The 20181-nt window shown below is 42.4% G+C and overlaps 1 protein-coding gene across 2 annotated transcripts in view; it reads left to right on the forward strand.

Annotated features, from left to right (window-relative positions):
* PGBD5 (piggyBac transposable element derived 5) overlaps positions 1-18737 on the forward strand; it is a 73993-nt gene extending 55256 nt beyond the window's left edge. The window contains exons 5-8 of one of the 2 annotated variants that reach the window (XM_054063192.1): positions 454-651; positions 6598-6703; positions 8212-8331; positions 17924-18737. In XM_054063192.1, coding sequence (XP_053919167.1) covers positions 454-651; positions 6598-6703; positions 8212-8331; positions 17924-17996 — 497 coding nt within the window. In that variant the 3' untranslated portion in view covers positions 17997-18737. Of the gene's footprint in view, positions 1-453; positions 652-6597; positions 6704-8211; positions 16155-17923 lie in introns of those variants that run through there. The other variant, XM_054063193.1, reaches the window with a different exon arrangement.
* The last annotated feature ends 1444 nt before the right edge of the window (positions 18738-20181 follow it).

Below are 20181 nucleotides of genomic sequence, written 5' to 3' on the forward strand. Positions count from 1 at the left end.
AGGGGGCTACAGGAAAGCTGGAGAGAGACTATTCATAAAGGCTTGTGGGGATAGGACCGGGGGAACAGGTATAAACTGGAGAGGGGCAGATTTAGACTAGATATTAGGAAGAATTTCTTCACCATAAGAGTGGCGAGACACTGGAACAGGTTGCCAGGGGAAGCTGTGGCTACCCCATCCCTGGAGGTGTTCAAGGCCAGGCTGGGTGGGGCCTTGAGCAGCCTGATTTAGCAGGATGTCCCTGCTCATGGCAGAGGGGTTGGAACAAGATGAACAAGGTCCCTTCCAACTCTTACTATTCTATGAGTCTATGATTCTAAGGCCAGTTAGCCAACACATGTTGGATGAGAAAGTTGTAGGACAAGCTCGAGTCATTCAGATTTGCTCCACTGCTTTTGAATTCTGCGTCCATGCAATGGCTTACTTATAGGAAATGTTTTCGTTCACACGCAGGGATTTACTGCTGTGGGTTGCTGAGCACCAGGAAGAGTGACTGCACAGGCCTACCTCCATCCATGCTGAACAACCCTGAAACTCCCCAGTCCAGAGGACAATACAGAATACGAATGAAGGGAAACATGTCCTTGATCTGCTGGTACAATAAAGGGCACTTTCGTTTTCTGACCAATGCCTATTCACCGGTTCAACAAGGTAAGCAATATTCCTACTGTTCATCTCAAAACTGCACATGCTTTATGTGACAAGGCAGGATTACATTATTGAGTTTGATGATAATAAGCCTGAACAAAGAGCTTGATCTTAACATCCTAGATAAACAGTAGCAGTAGTGATTACTTTCCTTTTGTGTCTTCCTACAGCTATACTTTTTTCTCATGCAAGGGTTAAAAGCCTACTGGTAATGGAGCCTCCTTTGCCTGAGCTAGTGGGGGCAGTATCCCTTCAGTTATAAAAATTATGTCTTTGCTGATGGTCAGAGAAGGGAGGGTGGTTGTTGTATAGCACTATTACCAGCCCCATTTACAAAGCATCTTGTAGGACTGCTGCTGTAGAAAAACTAATAAACATCATGATGTACCCTGAGCACACCCTATGATTAATTTATCTTATCCAGTAAAAACCTGGTCACAAACAAATGTCTTTTTGCAAGAAGTAAATATGATTAGGGCTTCCTGTTGTGTATTAAATTGATTTTAGCAGTTGATGAAAAGAAACCAAAATAGATAACTTGGATAATTCAAATAATTGCAAGGAGCTTCTTGATACTGAAATCTTTTCCTTTTTGAAAGTATACCGATGGTTTTAAGAAGGTTTGGAAACTTCTGTAAGATGCAGTATGATTAGCCAACTCTTTAAAATGAATCTTTCAGTGAAAATATTTTCAGTTTCTTTTAATTTTTATTACTCAGATTTATGGATAACTGCCTGAGACAAATATGAATAACCTGAACCTCTAAAGGTAAAGCCACCAATTCAAAGGTATCTTGTACACTCGTGCTCTGAATCCCAAGTGATTCTTACATGTGTGTACAGGCTACAGAAGCAAAGTTAAGGCCTTGAATTACTGTATGGTAAGATGAGAAGCTGACTTAGTGTGTTGTTCAATGCATTGGCAGAAGGCTTTTTACCTTAGCAAAGCGTGACTGATCCTGAGGAATTCTGCTGTGTGCCCCAGCATAACAAAGACTTGGTGACTCGAATGGACTGGTGTCAGTACAAGTGCTGAAAATATGTACATGAAGGAAATAGGATACTTTGGGGACTCTGCTGAAGCCAGTCCCTGGAGCAGTCTTACTCCCCACGAGGGGTCTTCATCATCAGGATTTGTGCTGTTTCCCTTGTGTGTTTTGCTGGATTTAGATTATTCAGCTGCACTAACTAGACAAGAGTTATCACTACATGTTAGCTCATTTTTATAGACTAACACAGAACATTTGGGTGTAATTCATAAGTATGACTAGAAAAATACTCCGTAAATGGCAGTGTTAACTGCTGAGAGGGAGCAAAAGCAGACTCTGCGCCGGCAGCATCCTTTACAAGCAGCACCTCACGGACGTGTGAGCTGTTGTGCTTGTGGTTGACCTTGGGTCTGTTTTGGCATAGGTGGGGTTGTAGGTTGCATATGTGAGGTAGTTTAACATCCACTGACTGGGACCTGCGGGTGCGATGAGCAAGACCTGCCCAACACATTGCTCACCAAATGCTGGCTGGGACAGTTGACATGGTGCACGGTGAATCAGAGCAGAAAACAGAGGCCGGCTTTTTAAAGTGTGGTGCTTAGGGGAAGAGAGTCTCTAGTGGAGAGCTGGGAGCAGATGGAGACTCGGTAGGAAGGCAAGAGACCAGATTGCGTGCCTCTAATTTGGCATCTCTGAAGTCAGTGCAGCAAAGCTAGTTTAAACCCAACTTGAATCTAAACCACCAAATTCTCCTCTGAGGCATTTAAATACAGAGGAGGAAGAGAAGGAATCTGTGTTCCTTGAGGCAAGCCTGTAGGACAGACCTGCTGAGCACGTTTGTTAGATGGGAGAAGAGGTACGGATAAAGGGGAATAAACCCCACTCAGGGTAGTTGGACAGAGAATGGCACCAGCAGAATCGCCTGACAATGTGTGGTGTGTTTTTGCACTTGGTTGAGTGTAAGTGTTGTTGGGGGTGGAGGAGGCGATGAAGAGAACTTTAAAAACAGAAAGCAAGAGATGGTCAAAATAAAACTTAGGATGAGAAAAGGGGTGGATGTAGCTAATCATGACCTATTTATTGCAATTTAAAGGAAAGTCAAGAAGGTAAATCTTGCCTGTACTGGAGCGTAAATCCAACCCAAGCCAGAGGCACCAGGAGGGCAGTACACTTGTCAGAGCTGATCTATGAATACTGTCCTTAGATGCACCAGGTTATTTATTACGGATGTTTTGAACCAACATGTCATAATACATCATGTTATGTGCTAAAGGATGAGTCTTACTCCTTTATTCTTCCAAAAAGGTCCCACTTATTCTGCTATCAAGTATGAAGTTTCTGCCTGGAATAAAATTCAGTGAGGGTTTGAATTTTCCTTAAGCTTTGAGTTGAGTTTAATTTTAATTTGTGCCTGTATTACAGAAGAACTAAGAAATCAGAAGAGATCAGGACCCCACAGAGGGTAAAAAGTTACCCTCATTCTAAAGCAAGCGATATATGTGCTGGCCCAAACCTCTCCATCCGTGGGACAAGGCTGTATTTTTGTTTTTCCACTCTACATCTGGTGCTCACTTTCACAGCATCTTCATTACTATGTTCTAGGAATAACTACAATCTTTTCATTTTTTATATGAAGCAGGATGGAGCCAGCAGCAACCTCAGTTGCTGCACAGCAGGATGACCAGAATGACACTAGCAAAAAATTGTTGCACATAAGGTCTTCTTAAGAAGTATCTGCTTTGAGAAGAGCTTTCATGGCTGTTCTTCACCAGTCAGATGTATCTAAAAGCTAAACAGACAGTAGCTAAGGATAGAAAACAAAGCTTGGATCACATACATGAGGACTTAAGAGCTGCAAATGGCATGTTGGCATCTCACAAGTGACTTGTGAGGAATGTGAGAAGTTGTGGAGGCATCACAATTTTATGAAGCAGTTGTATAAGCCTTAGCCCAGGAGAAATTGGAGTGAGGAGTGTCTGGTGACGATCTTGTTTCGTGAAAAAAATCGATTTGTGAGATTTGGCCAGAACTGGAAGGTATGGGGAGGGCAGCATGGTGTTGAAAAATTTGTTTCAAGATGAGGAGGCTTAGGGTTTTAACTTTAAATTTCCATGTGTCCTTTGTGAGACTACATTCAGGGGTGTTGTGTCGAAGTATGATGAGAGTGGAGATGGGGCCAGAGGATGCTGATGGGAAGAAAGACTGTGAACATTAGACCTCGTACAATGCCAACTGTCTGCAATTCTTATAAAGAACTGTTAACAAATCTAAGTCCTGATAAAAAGCCATACAGTAGCTGGAACGTGCAGTGCCCCTTATGTTATATGCAACCTCAGTGTTTGCCAAGGTGGATGCAAGTGCTGGTTCTACTAAGCCTCCATTTGTAAAAAAAACCAAGATTCTAGTTCCTAAAATCACAGATTGGCTTAGAATAAGTGTTTTCATGAGACACACATGTACACCTTTGTCTTTCTGCTTGCTTATTTGGAGTGGAATTTCCCAAGCTTTGCTTGACGAGCATACAGCTTAAAATCTTATTTAAAAAAAAAAAGGTTTAAATAACCCTCAAAAGCTGATGCCTGTCTGTGGTGGGAAGGTTGTGGCCAGTGGCCCTTCCAGCAGGCAGGCAAAGGCAGGCCGCAGCTGCAGTGCAGGCGGTGTGTTCCCTGGAGTGCTGCCAGGGATGGGAACACAGTGATGCTGGGGGAGGACCAGGAGGGAAAATAGCGCATCGGATGTGCGAGTGAGTCAGCTGGCTTGGGACTGCTTGCCACAGAGACCTGCAGCTAGGAAAGACCCAGCTCCGGCAGTTGCCTTCCCTGGAGAGGTGGCCTGTGGTAAGAAACGAGGCTAGGGAAGACTGTAAAGATAATGTACGTATAAAGCTATTTATATTCTCAAAACAGAAGAGTGTTACATGGAATATAACAGAAAGTGAGAAACTCACATAGCTGCTACCGCAGTGCATTTTCTTAAGGATTGTGAATACAAAGCAAATCACAAAGGAAATATAAATCCTCCAAAGGAATAGGGCAGGGGGAAGAGAAGAGAGAAGAGAAAGAGGAGAAAGAAAGGGATTTTTTCCTGTAAAACACTGGCATGGGGGATATACTTACCCTTTCCCGACCTTCCCAGGTGTGATGACAGGTGATTCTGCAGTCCTGATGCAGCAGGCTGGTGGTATATCAATCCTTTTTACCTCATGTTGGCCAGATTTTTTGTAGGACTCATGAAAAAGATCAAAAAAACACTATGATAAGTGTATGAAGGTAATGAAGGATTTATGTATTTTATTGGATTTCTTGCCCTCCACTTGGGCTACGTTTACACCCAGCTTGGGGAGGCAGAGGTGAAAGAAGAGTATATTGAACAATTTAGAGGTGGTATCATTTGGACTCTTGAAAAAAATCACACTTTGAAGACCCCAAATAAATTGCTGCATGGCTCAGCTGTAACATAACATTTAGTATGTGTCATAAGTCTTACCTCAAAATTGAGCCTGCCAGCTAGGACATCACAGGGGGCTCGACAGAGATAATGGATGCAATGAGATTTCCAGCTGAAGGAATGAAATGGTGAAGTCTGCAATCAAAACGTGAGAAGCATTTTAGGGATGATTGTAAAACAGTTGGCAGAATGAAGAATGCAATGAGAGTTTGAAGGCTTGAGAAATCAGACAGGCCAGAATTGTACCTGTACTGAAGCAACACTGAGGCAGTGTGCAGCCAAGCTTATGCCTCTCTGGACCTGGAGGAAATAGCGGCTTTGTTCTTGAGGGGAGCACAGATCCTCGCTAGGCAGTGTGCTGTAGCCATGGAACAATAGATGATCCATACCCTGGAAAGCCCTGTGGAGACAAAGTCAAAAGTTAGGGAAACAGACTCTGTAATGAAGTGCTACAAGTTTGTTTTACTTATCCTTCCCTCCTACAAATAGCTTCCCCTAGGTGGGCAACAGTCAAAGGAGAAGAGGAATAGGTCACAGGAAAGCTAGGGGAGTTTCTTGGTTGTGTTGGACTCGTAAATATTGCTGAAGTGTTGGGGAAGACCAGGTCAAAGATGCACCGTGTGAGGGAATGAGGTCCATTCTTGGAGTAGCCTCCTCTAGGAACCACGTCTTTGTCTATGCAGACAGTGGTAGTAGGTAGCTGCAGCAGGCTTGATGCCTTAGTACAGATTTCTGCATTAGACAGGATAATCTTTCCCCAGGATGAGCTGAATTTTCTAGCCAGGTGGCCAGGCAAGGCAGGCAACATCACTCACAGGCAGAAAAATGCGTGCTTAGCTCCACTGAGGAACGTACATGTGTATCTGAGCTCTGGCTCCACACAGCAGTTGATCAGGCTGCTTCTTATTCCAAAGATACTGCGGTTGTGCCTCCTGCAACTTACCCACCAGCATCACCTCTTTCTTGACAGGGTTTGGCTGATTGGCTCCTTCTTACCGTACTTTCTTTGTCAATTAGCACCCAGTACCCAGGAGTGGAGGTACTGTTGCTCCTGGCCCCCATGGGTGGAAATAAGCAAAGGATTTAATTTCAAAGGACTCTTTTGGGATCTTCAGACTAAAAGTATAAAATATTAAGTCACAGTTCTAGAGGTGACCACAATTCTTTGAGAAACAGCAGAGGAGAGACTAATAAATACACTGTCTGTAGAGGGCTACTGTGGGTCTACGTGAATGTGTGGGTTTTTTTTGAACATATGGTAAAAGTATTCTGTGTCTAACACCTTTTCATTTCCAACTGAAAAATGATCTCTCTTCTTCCTCTTCCACTCACTTAGTGTACTACCAATGGAAACAAAAATTAAATTAGCTCCTCTGTTAAAGATGATTTCTCAGTTTTAGGGCAGAAACTGCCAATAAGATTTATTTTAAAATAAACCGTATATAGAAACCATACCTTTGAACTGCTAGGCCTGTCATGTGGATTGAAAACAGTGTGTTTCTAATTGATACAGGAGTTATAATTAAAAGAAAAAGTGGAGAAATTCCATGCCCATTGGCGGTTGAAGCATTTGCTGCTCACCTTAGCTATATCTGCAAATATGATGACAAATACAGCAAGTAAGTAAGAATGTGTGTGTGTGTGAGAGTTTATTTGTTTTACTCCTTCGGTGTTGCTGCAACGTTTGAGTTTTCCATGTTCAGCTGTAGCTGAGGGTCCAATCCTGCTTTCATGGAATTAATCTCTAACAAAACTACTGTCTCAGTCAAAGACCAGAAGCTGGCTCTGCGCAAGGGCAAGAGCTGCATCGATAGTGGTGTTTTGGTTCTATCTACCCATCCACCAGGCAAAAAAAAAAAATTATCTTCTTAGCATCTTTTAAATGACTTTTAAGAAGTGTTGGGAAGATGAGCCAGCAGCCTGATGTTCTTGGCCATGTCAAATTTAAGGCTAAATAAAGAGTTTAACAAGGGTCTACCAGCCCCACAATTTCCACAGGTTAGCTCAGCTCTCCCCTGCTATCAGCAGGTGGTGTTTAGGCGATTATCTGTCCCAGTGATATTTGTGTCACCTGGAGCCAGAAGAAAAGGATATTCATTTGTGGGTGTAAAGCTTATCTAGCTGAGCAGAATGTAGATCTTTTGGGTCCTGAATTCCAGCTGCAGTCCTCAGTATTGGTTCTTAATGTAGCAGGGAGAAACAAAAATGAGCGAGAATAGCAGTGATGAATCTTGGCTGTGAGAATAGCAGTGAGGCGTAGAAGATTTCAAGAACTCAGAATTGAGGAGAGAAGAAAAAGTGGCAGGGATTTTGCAAGCAAGTACTGGGCAAGGCAGCAAGACTTCAGCAGAAGAGATGAAAGAGGAAGAGGTCGTTGCTGGAGACCAGTGTTGGGATCTGATCTGAGGAAATTAATATGAAAACGAGGTGAGACAGTAGATTTAGATGGTTGCTAAAAAAGTGAAAGTAGGGAAGTGAGAAATCTTATGAAAAAAGCCCAAGTATTCTGGCAGTCCTAGAATTAGTCAGAACCTAAATATGAGGATGTCAGTCCTTTCTAGTCCTGCCTTATAGAGAATGCTCCACATACCAGCACTGCATGCTCTGGCTCTACCCCCACATCTTCCCACCTACTGTTGACAGCAGCAGGAGTGATTCTTTGTACACAATAGAGAGAAAAAAGAAAAGAAGCATCAGCAATCTTCCCTAAACCTTCATGTAATGTGCCTGAGGTTTGATTTTTTTTCAATTGCAAATTGAAGGGATTTGGACCCACAGCTCCCATCGTGGATGTTTGTCATGAATAAGCTTGAGGAGTCTGTATCAGCACTCTTATTTTATGTGGGCGGTACAAAGGGGAGAGTGTTGCTGTGGGTTTTGCTTCTGAGAGCAAAGAAGAAGGTTCTTTTAGACACTACTAGAAATTTCCATAATTGTGCAACTTAACTGTAAATGACTGTGAAATACATTTTGCAAAATTTCTTAAGTTGATACTTGCAGTAGGTATTAAGTCCTGGTCCAGCTTCCCCTTTGGGGCTGTAGAATCTTTGTCTGGGGTTGTTTATTGCATCCCAGCTGCAAGTGTTTGAACAGTGCTTTTCTCTCTCCTTCTCTCTTGGCTTTTTAGGTATTTCATTTCTCACAAACCAAACAAGACCTGGCAACAAGTATTCTGGTTTGCCATCAGCATCGCTATAAACAATGCCTACATCCTCTACAAAATGTCAGAGGCCTACCATGTGACAAGGTATAGCCGCGCACAGTTTGGTGAAAGACTTGTAAAGGAGCTTCTGGGCTTGGAAGACACCTCACCTTCCCATTGATGCATTGTTCTTGGTGGTGTAGTCAGGGGGTGGAGGGTAAGCAGAAGAAGATACCATACTTGGAATGGGAAAGCAAGGAACTTGTGGCACCACCAGTGCTGTCCTTATCCAAAAAATGCCAAGTGATGCCACTGGAGGGGTGGAAACTTTGTTCCTGGTAGCAGCTGGATGTAAACACGTCCTGCAGAAAGCGCCACTGGAAAAGCTGACACAAAACTGCATATGTAAATGTCCTGTTGGAATCTGTACACCAGAAATGGACTTAAATTAGTCATCATCTCAATACTATTTGTTGAACAGGGTCATCTTGTAAAATTCCTCTTGGGCTAAGAGCTAGTCGTAAGCTGATGTAGCTCAGCAGTCCTAGGCAGGTATTAGAGAAAATGCTGTACTTGGAGATACTCAATTCTGGGACAAGCAATGTTAGGTCTGCAGCATGGGCTGTGGTTGAGAGTGCCTGCCACCCTGTGAGGCATCACTGCTGCCCTCTCAGTGTGGTAAAAGAAGCAGTTCAGATACATGAACACTGAAGCAAGCATATTGACAAACAAAACCTTGACAGGCAGGCAGCCAGGAACTGAGGACCGGTTAAGACTTTTTCTTTCTGTCTTTTTTTTTTCCCCCCTTTAATTTCTGTAACGTAAGGCAATTTGATCCCAGTTATAAAACAGCAAAATTAGGAGAAAATAAATACATTAGTGAATTTAGAATGGAAATACATGACATTGATTTTCTTTTTTAACCAGGATGAAACATTTTATACACTCTCTATTTGTTTATAATACTATAAGTGTTAACAGTGAGTAAATCAGTGAGTAATACTGCCTCACATCTTACTGCCACGGTCAGTGTACTGGTGAGAAATCAGAGTATAACAACTATGGGTTTTTTCTCCTTGATTTCAGATGTACCTTAAAGGTTGTTTAAAAGTCTAATATAATGGACTGTTAAGTTTTTATGAACAACAGTTGCTTTTTCTTTTGTAACCGTTAAAGCATTTAGTCCATTTTAGAACTTCATTTGGCACACACTTGGCAGGAAAAAATGTCATTAAGAGCACTGTGTTTCCCATTATCACTGTGGGGTGTTTTGTAGGAATTCTTGTTAGAATTCAGGTTTGTCACAGTAGTTGTGATTAAGCAGATTACATGTTTAGCAAAGTGACGTAGCATTGTGTTTTACGAAAAGAAAGAAGTCCAATTGCAGCCAGACCTTAAACCTGACTTAACCAGAGGAAACTCAAAGAGTTCTCATGTTCTGAGTAATACTGTAGAGGATAAGCATCTCAATGAGCTGGTGCCCGTGGCTGAAACACCATGTTTTGGTGCTGGTGGAATCTGAAGGCCACTGAAGCTTTAGAAAACAATGCTGGGAGAAAGAGAGGTACGATTGAAATGGGGGAGAATTGATGCTGCAGTGAAATACTGCCCTCTACATATTATTGATTTCAGTCCACAACTAAAGCAGAAAAAAAAAATATTCTGTAATCTGAAGGTTACAAGTGATGGACACAAACAGAATTGCTTTAACTTACAGGGCAGAAACTAGTTGCTTAGAGAATCAGCTGGTTTTTGGTTCCCAAGCCTGGCTTTTCCTGAAAAGTTTTACCAAAGAATGATTTGGGTTGACCCAAGAGGGATGGTGGGAGTGATTGATTGATTGATGGATGGATGGATTTATTTCTTTATCAGTATAAACCTCACAGGTTATATGTATCTATCTGGCAAGACACAAGAGCAGGTAACCAACATGAATTTGAGAACTCCACAGATTTCATAATTATGTGATGTGCAGGTGCATAGCATGTAAATCATTACAGAGGAAGAATCCAGCAGGGGTTAGTAAATTCCTGACTAGCCCAAAGGGCATGTTTTATTTCCACCAAAGTCTTATTTTCTTGGAGTAGAGAGGTAGATTTTGCCTGGCTGCAGGGAAAGCGAGGGGATGGCCAACTCCTCGGTGGTTATGCTTGCAATACAGCCTGGAGACCATCCCATGCGTCTTACTCTGCCCACCAGCTGCGCAATGTACAGCAGTGGTGTTCCTAAGCATCCACTTTCGCTTCTCAGTCCACAAAGTCTTTACCCGGGAAATCTGTGAGAAAGGACAAAACTTTGTGCACTGATGCCCTCATAGTCCCAAAAAGAAGGGGAGGGTTTGTGCCACTCTAGTTCTTGGCAGTGCCAAGATGCATAGGACCCCAAGGACGAGTTTAAAACTTCTTGTCCCTGCAGAGAACTGAGAACACCCATTTTCGGACTGAGTGTGTGCAGTAGCTAGTTCTTGTGAGTTTTCTAAGTATTCAAAGCAGGAGAGATGGTAGCATGAAAAGCAAATGGTCAGCAATGTAAGTCTATGATTTCCTTTTTGTTTTTTTTGGTTTTTTTAGGAAATGCCACAGAGGTACCTGAAAGCAAATGGTGTTCTTAGTGTTAGCTCCCTACATCAGACAATGCCAGTCCTCTAAATCTATGTTGTAGTCAAGATCAGGACAGTAAGGAAAGGTCTGGCTGGAACTTTGCTGATGGGGTAGCTTGAATAACAGTAACTTCTGCGAGCGGAGTTTCCTTGCATTCTCCTGCAATGCTGGAGCATTTGCAAGATGCACATGCCTCCAGCAGAGATGCAGAGGTTTGCAGGACCTCCTGTGAGTCACTTGGCGCTTCTGAGGAGCAAGCACAGCACTCTCCAGCTGTGTCATAGACCTTTGAAATAGAGCTGGAGCCCTTGGCCAGTTGTTACATTACTATGTAAGCTTAAAGGCTTGGATCTAGGCCATCTTGTATAGAAAAATGCCTTTTCTTTTTTCAGGTGACAATAGATCCAAGGCCTTGGAATGTTTATTTTTCCACTAATGTTTGCTGTTAATTGTGCAGATTACTTGAGCTAAAATCATGAGGTCCTAGCTTTTTGCCTCAGGGACTGGGTCCTGAGTAGTTTTCCCTAGAATTGGTGTTGATGGGGGATTACACAGTGGCTGACTATTACAGGGAAGATGCTTTAGTCTCCTTTGTAAAGGAGAAAAATGAAGACAAAATTATAGCTTTGCAATGAATTTAATTTTCGTAGCCTTAACCATCCCTCATCATATTGAGCTAGTGCCCTAAACATGAACAAACATTCCATAAATAAGCAAAAATATTTATATATATTTATATGTACAAAATGCCTGAATTTGGCTCTCGCTGCCAACAAGCAAAAGCCACCAAAGCATAGTCTATAGCCACAGCTGACTATTCCACCTCATTTTCTCCATTTATTGACTGGGAGTGGATAGGGGTTGGGAAAGTAAAGATTTCTCCGTGTTGAAAAAGCATCTTGCACTTTCTCTATGTTACTACAAACAAAACAAAGTGATTAAGGAAGAAATTTAATCATTTTTAAAAGGCAAAAGTTTAAATACAGCTCAGCTTCTGTAGCACTTCCTTTACTGCAAACTGGCTTACTCAGATTTTGTTCCACCTCCTTGTTACATTAAAGTTTCTCCCAGATAAAGGAAAAGAAGTTGTTAGTCTCAAAGTAGTACAAGGATGCTAGTTATAGTGTGCACGTGTGTGTTAGTTGTACAATGGCTCGTGAAATTATAGCAAGTGTGGGTTCATTTGGATTTTTCTTGTAGCCTTGAGACATTCTTGATAAAGAGACCGTAAAGCTCAATAGGAGTTAAAATGCAGTGGAAATGCCAACCAGGTCTCTTAAATTTTTTTCTAGGGAAAAAAAACAGTTTGAGACTAAAGCAGACAAGGGAGCCGGAAGGCTCATTTCTCTCCTGCTGGATTGAATATTCATTCACACATACTTCTAAAAACTGAAAGTTACTTATTTATGGTACGCAAACTTTTGTTTCAAATAACTAAGATCATCAGCAAGACATATTGACCACCTTTTATGCACAGTACTCCTTTCAAGAAATGTCTGTCCTGCCATGATCCGTTCTTGGAAAATGTTTCTTTTCCCAGTGTGTACTATAACATTGACTAGAGCTTAGAAGCCTCTGTGAAATCATTTCCACTGCTGTTGCCTCGGTTGAAAAAAGTTTCAAGGGCTTGCGGAAACTCTGCCGCTTTTTACTTCAGCCGATTTGTGCACTTGGCACTAGGGCACAATTTAAAGAAATCTTGTCTCTCTTTTCAGTTCCTATTCTCTAGCCCGAGCCCTTCTGCATTTACAAGGTAGTGGAAGAATCTGTGCTTATAGATTTTTTTCAGTGTCCCTAGTGGGAACAACTTAGTTTTCTGTAGATACTTCCTAGAGGAAAATGAATTTAACTGTTACCAGACTGACAGTAAGGACAGCAACTCAAAACAGCATTCCCATTCTTTACCTCCAGCTACGCTTATGCAGCCTTTTTGTTTCCCTGAAGATGGTTTTTTTCCATGTAACATTTATTTAGTAGTCTGCCTTAAGCTGATGAGTAGTCTTACATGTCTTAGAATCCTCTAGTCCTGGAGCTGATTTCAGTGATGAGTAGGGATTATGCTGCACTGATAATTCTGTGCATCTGTGCTACTTTCCCTGCAAGGATTGCAAAGTGCTTTAACAGCCTCAGCACTCATGACGTGTCATTATCTCCTCAAATAGGAGCTTCCCCTTTCCTAATCAGACACTGACACACAGCACAGGTAAGCAGGTGATGAAATTGAAGTGGAGTTTGCACTCCTGCTGATTAAGTCCATGTCCTGCATTTTCAGTGACTTGGTTCTTGTTCAAGTACTTTTCCAAACTACAGATGAAAGCATGCCAAGCATCATTCCACTCTGAAGTAGGAGCTGTGGGAATTTGTCAGCACAAGCTCCTTGCTCCATATAAGATGGAATGAGTCAAAACCAAGTTGTCCTGAAGGTAAGAGAAAACTGGATAAAGCATAGCAGACTGAACCTGCTTAGAGGAAGTAAATGGAGACTCTGAAGCTCTGCTATGGTCCAGCAATCAACGTCAAATTTGGACAAATAATCACTTGAGAAAAATGACCAAGGCTTAGATGGAATATGAAGTCTTCCATCCATCTCTGTTGCAGTTTACCACAGCACTTTCTTGTTGCTAGAACTGATGTAAGATGAGTTGTTTATAAAACAAGAGCTCATCTCAATCTGATTGAGAAAAACATTCAAGCGTCAAAGTACTGTTAGCAATGTTTCACAAAGGTAAGGAACTCTAAGCTCAAAACATGTATATATTTGCCTGTCCTTAGCTACGAGATTTTGCACAGACAGATCACGTCATAGTCTGCTCAAATGCACGCCTATGACCAGTGCTACTGATATATATTCCTTCTTGTAACAGTTCTTCCCAAACCTACCTTTGTTTCCAGAAGCATTATGAACTGGAACTGGAAAAGCTCCTTTATCTGTCATCTCACTGCTGGGGAACAGCTGACAATATCTGTGCTTTGTACAAAATGGTCTCTTCCTCTTCTTTTGAGAGAATGCTCAGTGTCTTCAGAAATCTAGCCCTGGAGAAGTTTCCTGCCTTATGCTTTCCTTTGCTCCCCTCATTCCATGCATTTAGAGCACATCCAAATCATCCCACAGGTTCTTGGTCAGTCTAGAAGAGGTGACAACGTGGAGTTGGCCTTTCAGTTTACTTTTATAGTATTACTTTGCTGATCCTTTTTGCTGTTTTGCAAATCTCAGATGAAACAGGGTATTGTTTGTGAAGCCTATACTAATTACAATCACTGTGAAGGTGTTGCCTGCTTTACTCCATTAGTGCTGCCCCTCAGGTTCATAGGGACCCAGGACAGGTATCAGGGTCACCACACCCTCTGGATCCATTGGTCCCATGTCCATAATGTTCCTCAGCTCTGGATCGCTGTCAAAGAGGAGCCTTTGACATGGTCTAGGGAGCTTTTTGGTGGTTTGGATTTTTTTAAACCCTTCCACTTTGAGGAGTTTGGTGAACAGCTGTTTGGTATTACAAAAAGGCCTTAAGTGGTAAAACCCCTTTGGTATCACTCTTCTGAAATAACAGTTGCTTGTATTAGATGTCAGGGTGGTCCATGCAACGTGTAGTGCAAAAATCTTATCCATGAAAGCATCGCTCTGCAGAAGTGCTCGTTTGATGTAACTGCAACAATCCTTGAACATGTGGGGGACCTGGATGGAGAACCTAGTGGGAAAGGACTGTAACACCATCCTGTAGGGCCACAATGTACGGGGCCTGATTGGATAAACAGAGAAGGAAGAGATGAGTGCAGTTTGGGCTAAGAGCTCCTTGAGCAAATGGACTTCAAACTAGTCTCCCAAGTTTTACTAGAGAAGGGAAGATGCCAGGCCCATACAGTTTGCTCCCAGCCTTGGTAATTCTATTTCTAAAATGAAGAATCTTGAAAGTGCTTTTGCTGTTTAAGTATTTATAGCATGCTCTGGACTTCAAACAGAGCAATTTTTTCTATTTTCAGTACTTAAAAACTGAAAAGCAAAGGCCAGTACACTAGGTTCATCTGTCCAGAACCCCAGCCCACATGGTATCAAACTCTGTGGTCTTACTCTTCAATTACTCTGTGTCAAGGTGTACGTAAAACGGGACTGCTGAACAATTCGCACCTCTCTATGAAACAGTTATTTGTTTGATGGGAAACAAATTGCAGGTCTCTTGGACTTAGTTTTGCAACCTGGATTTTTCTTCTTATTTTGAGCCAAATCTTTGCCTGATTAAATTAACTTGACCCTATAGTCTGGGATGAGATTGGAGATAGCAAAACTCAGATATATGCCAGAGATTAATCTGATTCTTTATAGGTGAAGCTAATCAGCACAGTCTGATACAGGGAGGAGTTTAAGGGGAACAATGGGTTTGAGGAGGCAAAGTTCAGCGGTTGGGCATGCAGAAGGAGAGGAACCAAGTGATCCCTTCTAACTCATTTTTCCAGCATGTGTCCCACCTCCCCTGCTGCTTTTGAATTAAAAAGACTGATATTTAACACAGTCTGCACAGCTGCTTTTGTGACATAAACCCAGCTTTAGCTACATTGCTGGCCTCACTCCACACCTTTCCTTATACTCTACATGTTCAGTAGTCATCGACCTTGGAGTCAAAGCGCCACTGCATGTCAGCACAATATGGAAGCAACAGTCTGAGGAAGTGCCACGGTAGGAACAGGAATAATGGGAATTCTGGAAAAGGAATCTCCCCTCTGCATTTCATTTTCATTTCTTTTCAATTTGTGCAACCTACATTCCATCAAATGCAGTGATGGTACCAAACACAAAGATGGGCCTTCGCTGGCCAACTGCTTTTGAGGTGACTCCATTGGGCTGTGCTCACATCGGAGACTGCAATTCTGTTGCAAAGTTCCATATTCTTTATGATTCTAAAGATTTCTGTACAAGTGTAAATTCCAGAGGTAAAACATACACTGCAATTGCTTTTTGTGGTTTTTTTTTTTCCTTTTTTCTTTTTTTTTTAAAGAAAAACTTCTCAGAGCAATTTTGTAACAGCCAAGTCTTTCAGGAAATGCAGGTGTGTGACCTCTTCCCCGTAAGAGATACACAACTGTATTCCTGCATGGGACAGGGGACTACTACTTTTGTGACACCAGTTTTGTTCTACACAAAGGCACGCTTGCAATAAATTTTTACAAGTTTTGTACACCATGAGCTAAATTCTGAGTTCCAAAAATGTAAAGTGTGGCAACAATAACAAAATGGATTTATAGTGTCACTCTGATATCTTGTCATGTGATTTTATTTCTTCAACGAAGTTTGTTTACAATCAGCAACTTTGAAATACAGTCAGATATATTACCCATTGCTTTTCTGTCTCTTTCTTTTCTGGAACAGGTGGGGAGGATGTTTGGTGGTTCTCTGCAGGTGTAGGTGAAAAGACATGGAGAAAATACTGCTAGATAAATTACAGGTTCTCACACTAACACCATTAGAGGCAAAAGCCTTGACATCTTTATCCAGCCATTGAGTACAAAGTCATTCTTCTTTAGATAGAATATTATAAAAAGCATTTCAACATAGTCTGCACACAGGCATAGGAAAGGGGACTGCTGCCCCCCATGCCCTCTTGACATCTACAAGCGAAGCTTCCCAGCCATTGTGTCCAGGGGTGGACACAAGGACACAGGCGGCTGTCCCAGCTATTAGATATCTCTTCTGAGCAGCAGCAGCCCTTTGTCCTTGCTGCTCTGACTCTTCGTGGCAAGGTTTGTCTGTACCAGCAGTAGCACCCACCGAAACCACAACCTGCATGCCAAATACATGACATGTGCAGGCAAAACAAGATACACATTGTCTATGGATGACTGCTGTTTTGGAGCTACAAGTCAACAAGTTACCACAACCTGGTTTGAACCTTTATTGACAAAGAGAACAAAAGCTTTGTGGGAGAAAACATAAGTGGGATGACAGTAGGTCTTTGCCAAGAACCACAAGATCTCCACCATGCCTGTGTCCCTCTTTTCCCCCCACGGCCCCAGAGCTGTCACCAGGGGCCAGACTGCAGTGCACCCCCCAGGTCCGTGCTAGTGTAACTCAACACTGACCTCTTTCTGTCCAGATTGTTCAGGGAAGATAAAGCATCAACAGAAGAAACCAGCAGTGAGCCCCTCGACCTATTTAATATCTCTATGGACCCAGTCTCTAACTATCTTAAGTTGCTCAGCTAGCAGCAAAAAAGGGAAGGCAGGAGATTCTGGCATGTTCAACTCAACAAAGCTCTCAGAATTCTTTTCAACGTATAGGTAGCTGAATTGACAACCTTTAATGTGCAGTCTGAAAGGCATTTTAGTGTTATCTAAAAGACAGTCTGGCCCCTTCACACAATCAATTCCTCTGTGAAACAGGTTTCTTTTCTCTGATGCCTTGTATTTCTTGGGGGAACACATAGGTTTCTACATTGAGATATCACATCCAAGATGAAGAAAGTGGTGATGGATTGGCATGAACACACTCAGTTGATGACAGGGCATCCTGAGATGTCAACAGCCGTGCTCAGCACAGCACCTGCACCCGCAGGTAGCTCCATACATCACTCGGTAGGAGGAACCTAAGAAGATGATTCCAACCCCCTGCAGTGAGACCAGCCACACACAGGCTGAGATGTTCAGCGGTGTCACGAACCAAGCGAGAATTTCTCCAAGTTCACCGTCACGGCTGGAGAGCCACTGCCAGGAGCACACTGCTTTGCTCCCTGGATGTGCCGTGACCAGAGAGAATGCTATGTATAATCAGGCTACATGACTAGAGTTGCAGAAAGCAATGCGAATGACTTCTAATACACTAATTGAATAAAACAAGGAATTTAATTTGCGAAATTATGAAATCCAGGAGCTGATTAACATGAAGACACCCACACCCTCAAGCATAACCTCAGCACGGTCAGTTAAAACAATGCCATCCATTCAGATCAGGGCAGGGCCTGCATTAACTCAATCTCTCATGAGATTATTCTCAAGAGGATTTGCAATTAATAATTCCAACAATGTAGACTTTCTTAATTAAGCCAAACTTAGTGCTCCATTTTGTGGTATTTTCTAATATCCTGTTCCACTTGCCTTTCCATCCCCAGAGAGGAGCAGAGAGAAAACAGTGCCAAGTCACAGATGCTGCAGAGAAGGATCCCCCCAGTCATCACTAAGTGAAAGCACAGGCACACTTAAAGCACTCTTATCCAAGACTTAAAAAAGCACTTTACATGCAGTAATGAATGGCATCTCATCAGACCCCTGCAAAGTAAAGCCATCTCAACTCTCTTCAAAGACCATCTCTGTGCTCCAGTTTCCTTCGATTACAGCACGGGTCAGATGCACCGCCAGCCACAGTTTTCTCTTTGGGAACGAGAGATCAAGAAAACAAAAAGCGATGAGAGCTGAGGAGCCAGAGATCTCTGTCCCTCCCCTGCTGTTCCCACTTCCATAAGTGAGGGCTTGGATGGGATTCCCCAGGAACACCTGCACCAGAGATACTGCCACAGGATTCAGCTATTAACCAGCTTTAGCTTTTTTTTTTTTTTGCAGCATATCTGCTTATTGTTACAGGTTTTACATGAGAACCTGCAATCCTTCCTTCATCCAAGGGGCAAGAGTAGCAGCCAAGCAGGTCCGCAGGTTCATAGGGAATTTGCAATCCACAAATCTTCAGAATAACCCTCCCCAAACAAACAGGCTCACTTACATAGTACAGCCCTCACCCCACACTGCCCCAGAGGCAGCTGGTACCAACTGCAGTGTGAACACGCCGAGGTGCAACAAGCCAAAATATGCTCCTCTTTATACTTCCATGACTCGGGTCTGGATTGCAACCTTAAATGAAGGGTTAGACATTCTTTCTGCCAGATCCAGACTCCCCAAAAACAACAAAGCAGGATTTAAAATTGCAGCATTGTCTCATCTCCTGCCCTTTGAGGAAATAGCACAGCAAACCACTTCAATCTCTCTAGACAGATAAAAAATTTAAAAGCAAAGAGCCAAGTACAATTATGCCAAATAATAATGTACAGAAATCAAAAGTTGAGGCAAAGCTGGGGGGAGGGGGGCAACTCTAATTACTGTAAATAAGATTAGGATCTATAGCCAGCTACACCAGAATAAATTGCAAATCCCTCTCAAGAACTGGAAAAGTTCACTGCCTACTAGTCTACCTGTATCCCAAAGTCTTTTAACATTGAAATTGTCGGAGATAAATACAAATATGTGAATTAAAGTTTGTATGCATCTCAAACATTTGGACTGAAAAAGCTGGTCTCCAAACACAAGTAAATGGGTCTCCACCGGACCACAGAAGAAACTCCCCATCCAACACTCACAAAGAAAAGTGTAGCTCTGTACCCGTCAGCTTTCCTTCAGTTTGTGCATGCTGTTCCTATTCTCACTGTCTCTCCAATTCATCCTTTTTCCATGACTGTGCCCACCAACCCACTACCACTTGGTACAGAGCTGCTTCTGAGATTGGTTGAAAAAGAGGCATCCCAACCTTTGCATAATATTAGCATAATGTTTTTGCCTTCAAATAATCCCCTTTTGTTTTGTTCCTATCCCATGACGAGCAGGTAGAGCACACCTCTGTTCAGAAAAGCAGTTTCGAAATGCCACTGTAGAGTTCCATGGTTTCTGTCTTTTCAGACACCAGATAATGTCAAGTATTTACTAAACCAAACACAGATGATGACCCACAGTCTGCAGCCAGCCTAAACAACCACTGCTAATAAATACCATAAGTCAGGTTTAAGAAATCTAGGAACATCGGAGAGATACTAGCCCTTTAATGAAGAAAATGTGTTACTGCATCCAGGAGCTTGGTGTGTGTGAGCCTGAACTACAGAAGCTCTGATTTATCTGAAAGGTACTTCAGTAGGACTGAGACCATCTGCTAAACATCTGTATCCCTTACAGGAATTTTGGCCAATGCAATAAACAAACAAACATCAGATAGTTTAAACAAATCATCCATATTCAACAGCACTCCCCTATCTGGGATGACAGCAGCGAATTTCAAGGCATTGTGCATCACAGTGATTTTAGAAGTTGCTTTTACATTGCATAAAATACCCCTCCCTTCACTCATGCCTGGGGCAAATACACACACACACCAGGTGTAGACACTCTAGTGGACTCAGTGAGTGCCAGCAACAGCTTTCTATTGCTCATGCAATAAGCAAAAGAGATTCTTGAACTTTTGTTCCCATAGGCCACCATGAACAATCTATTTCTTGGGATTTATCCAACAACATCCAACAATATCGCTAATTTCAATGGAAACATCTACAGAGACAAGGTGGTTCAGCAGATCAGTTGCAAATCATGTATCATAAACAGCTTGCAAGGCACT

This window comes from Cuculus canorus, chromosome 3 (assembly GCF_017976375.1).
Source record: "Cuculus canorus isolate bCucCan1 chromosome 3, bCucCan1.pri, whole genome shotgun sequence".
NCBI classification, from domain to species: Eukaryota; Metazoa; Chordata; class Aves; order Cuculiformes; family Cuculidae; genus Cuculus; species Cuculus canorus.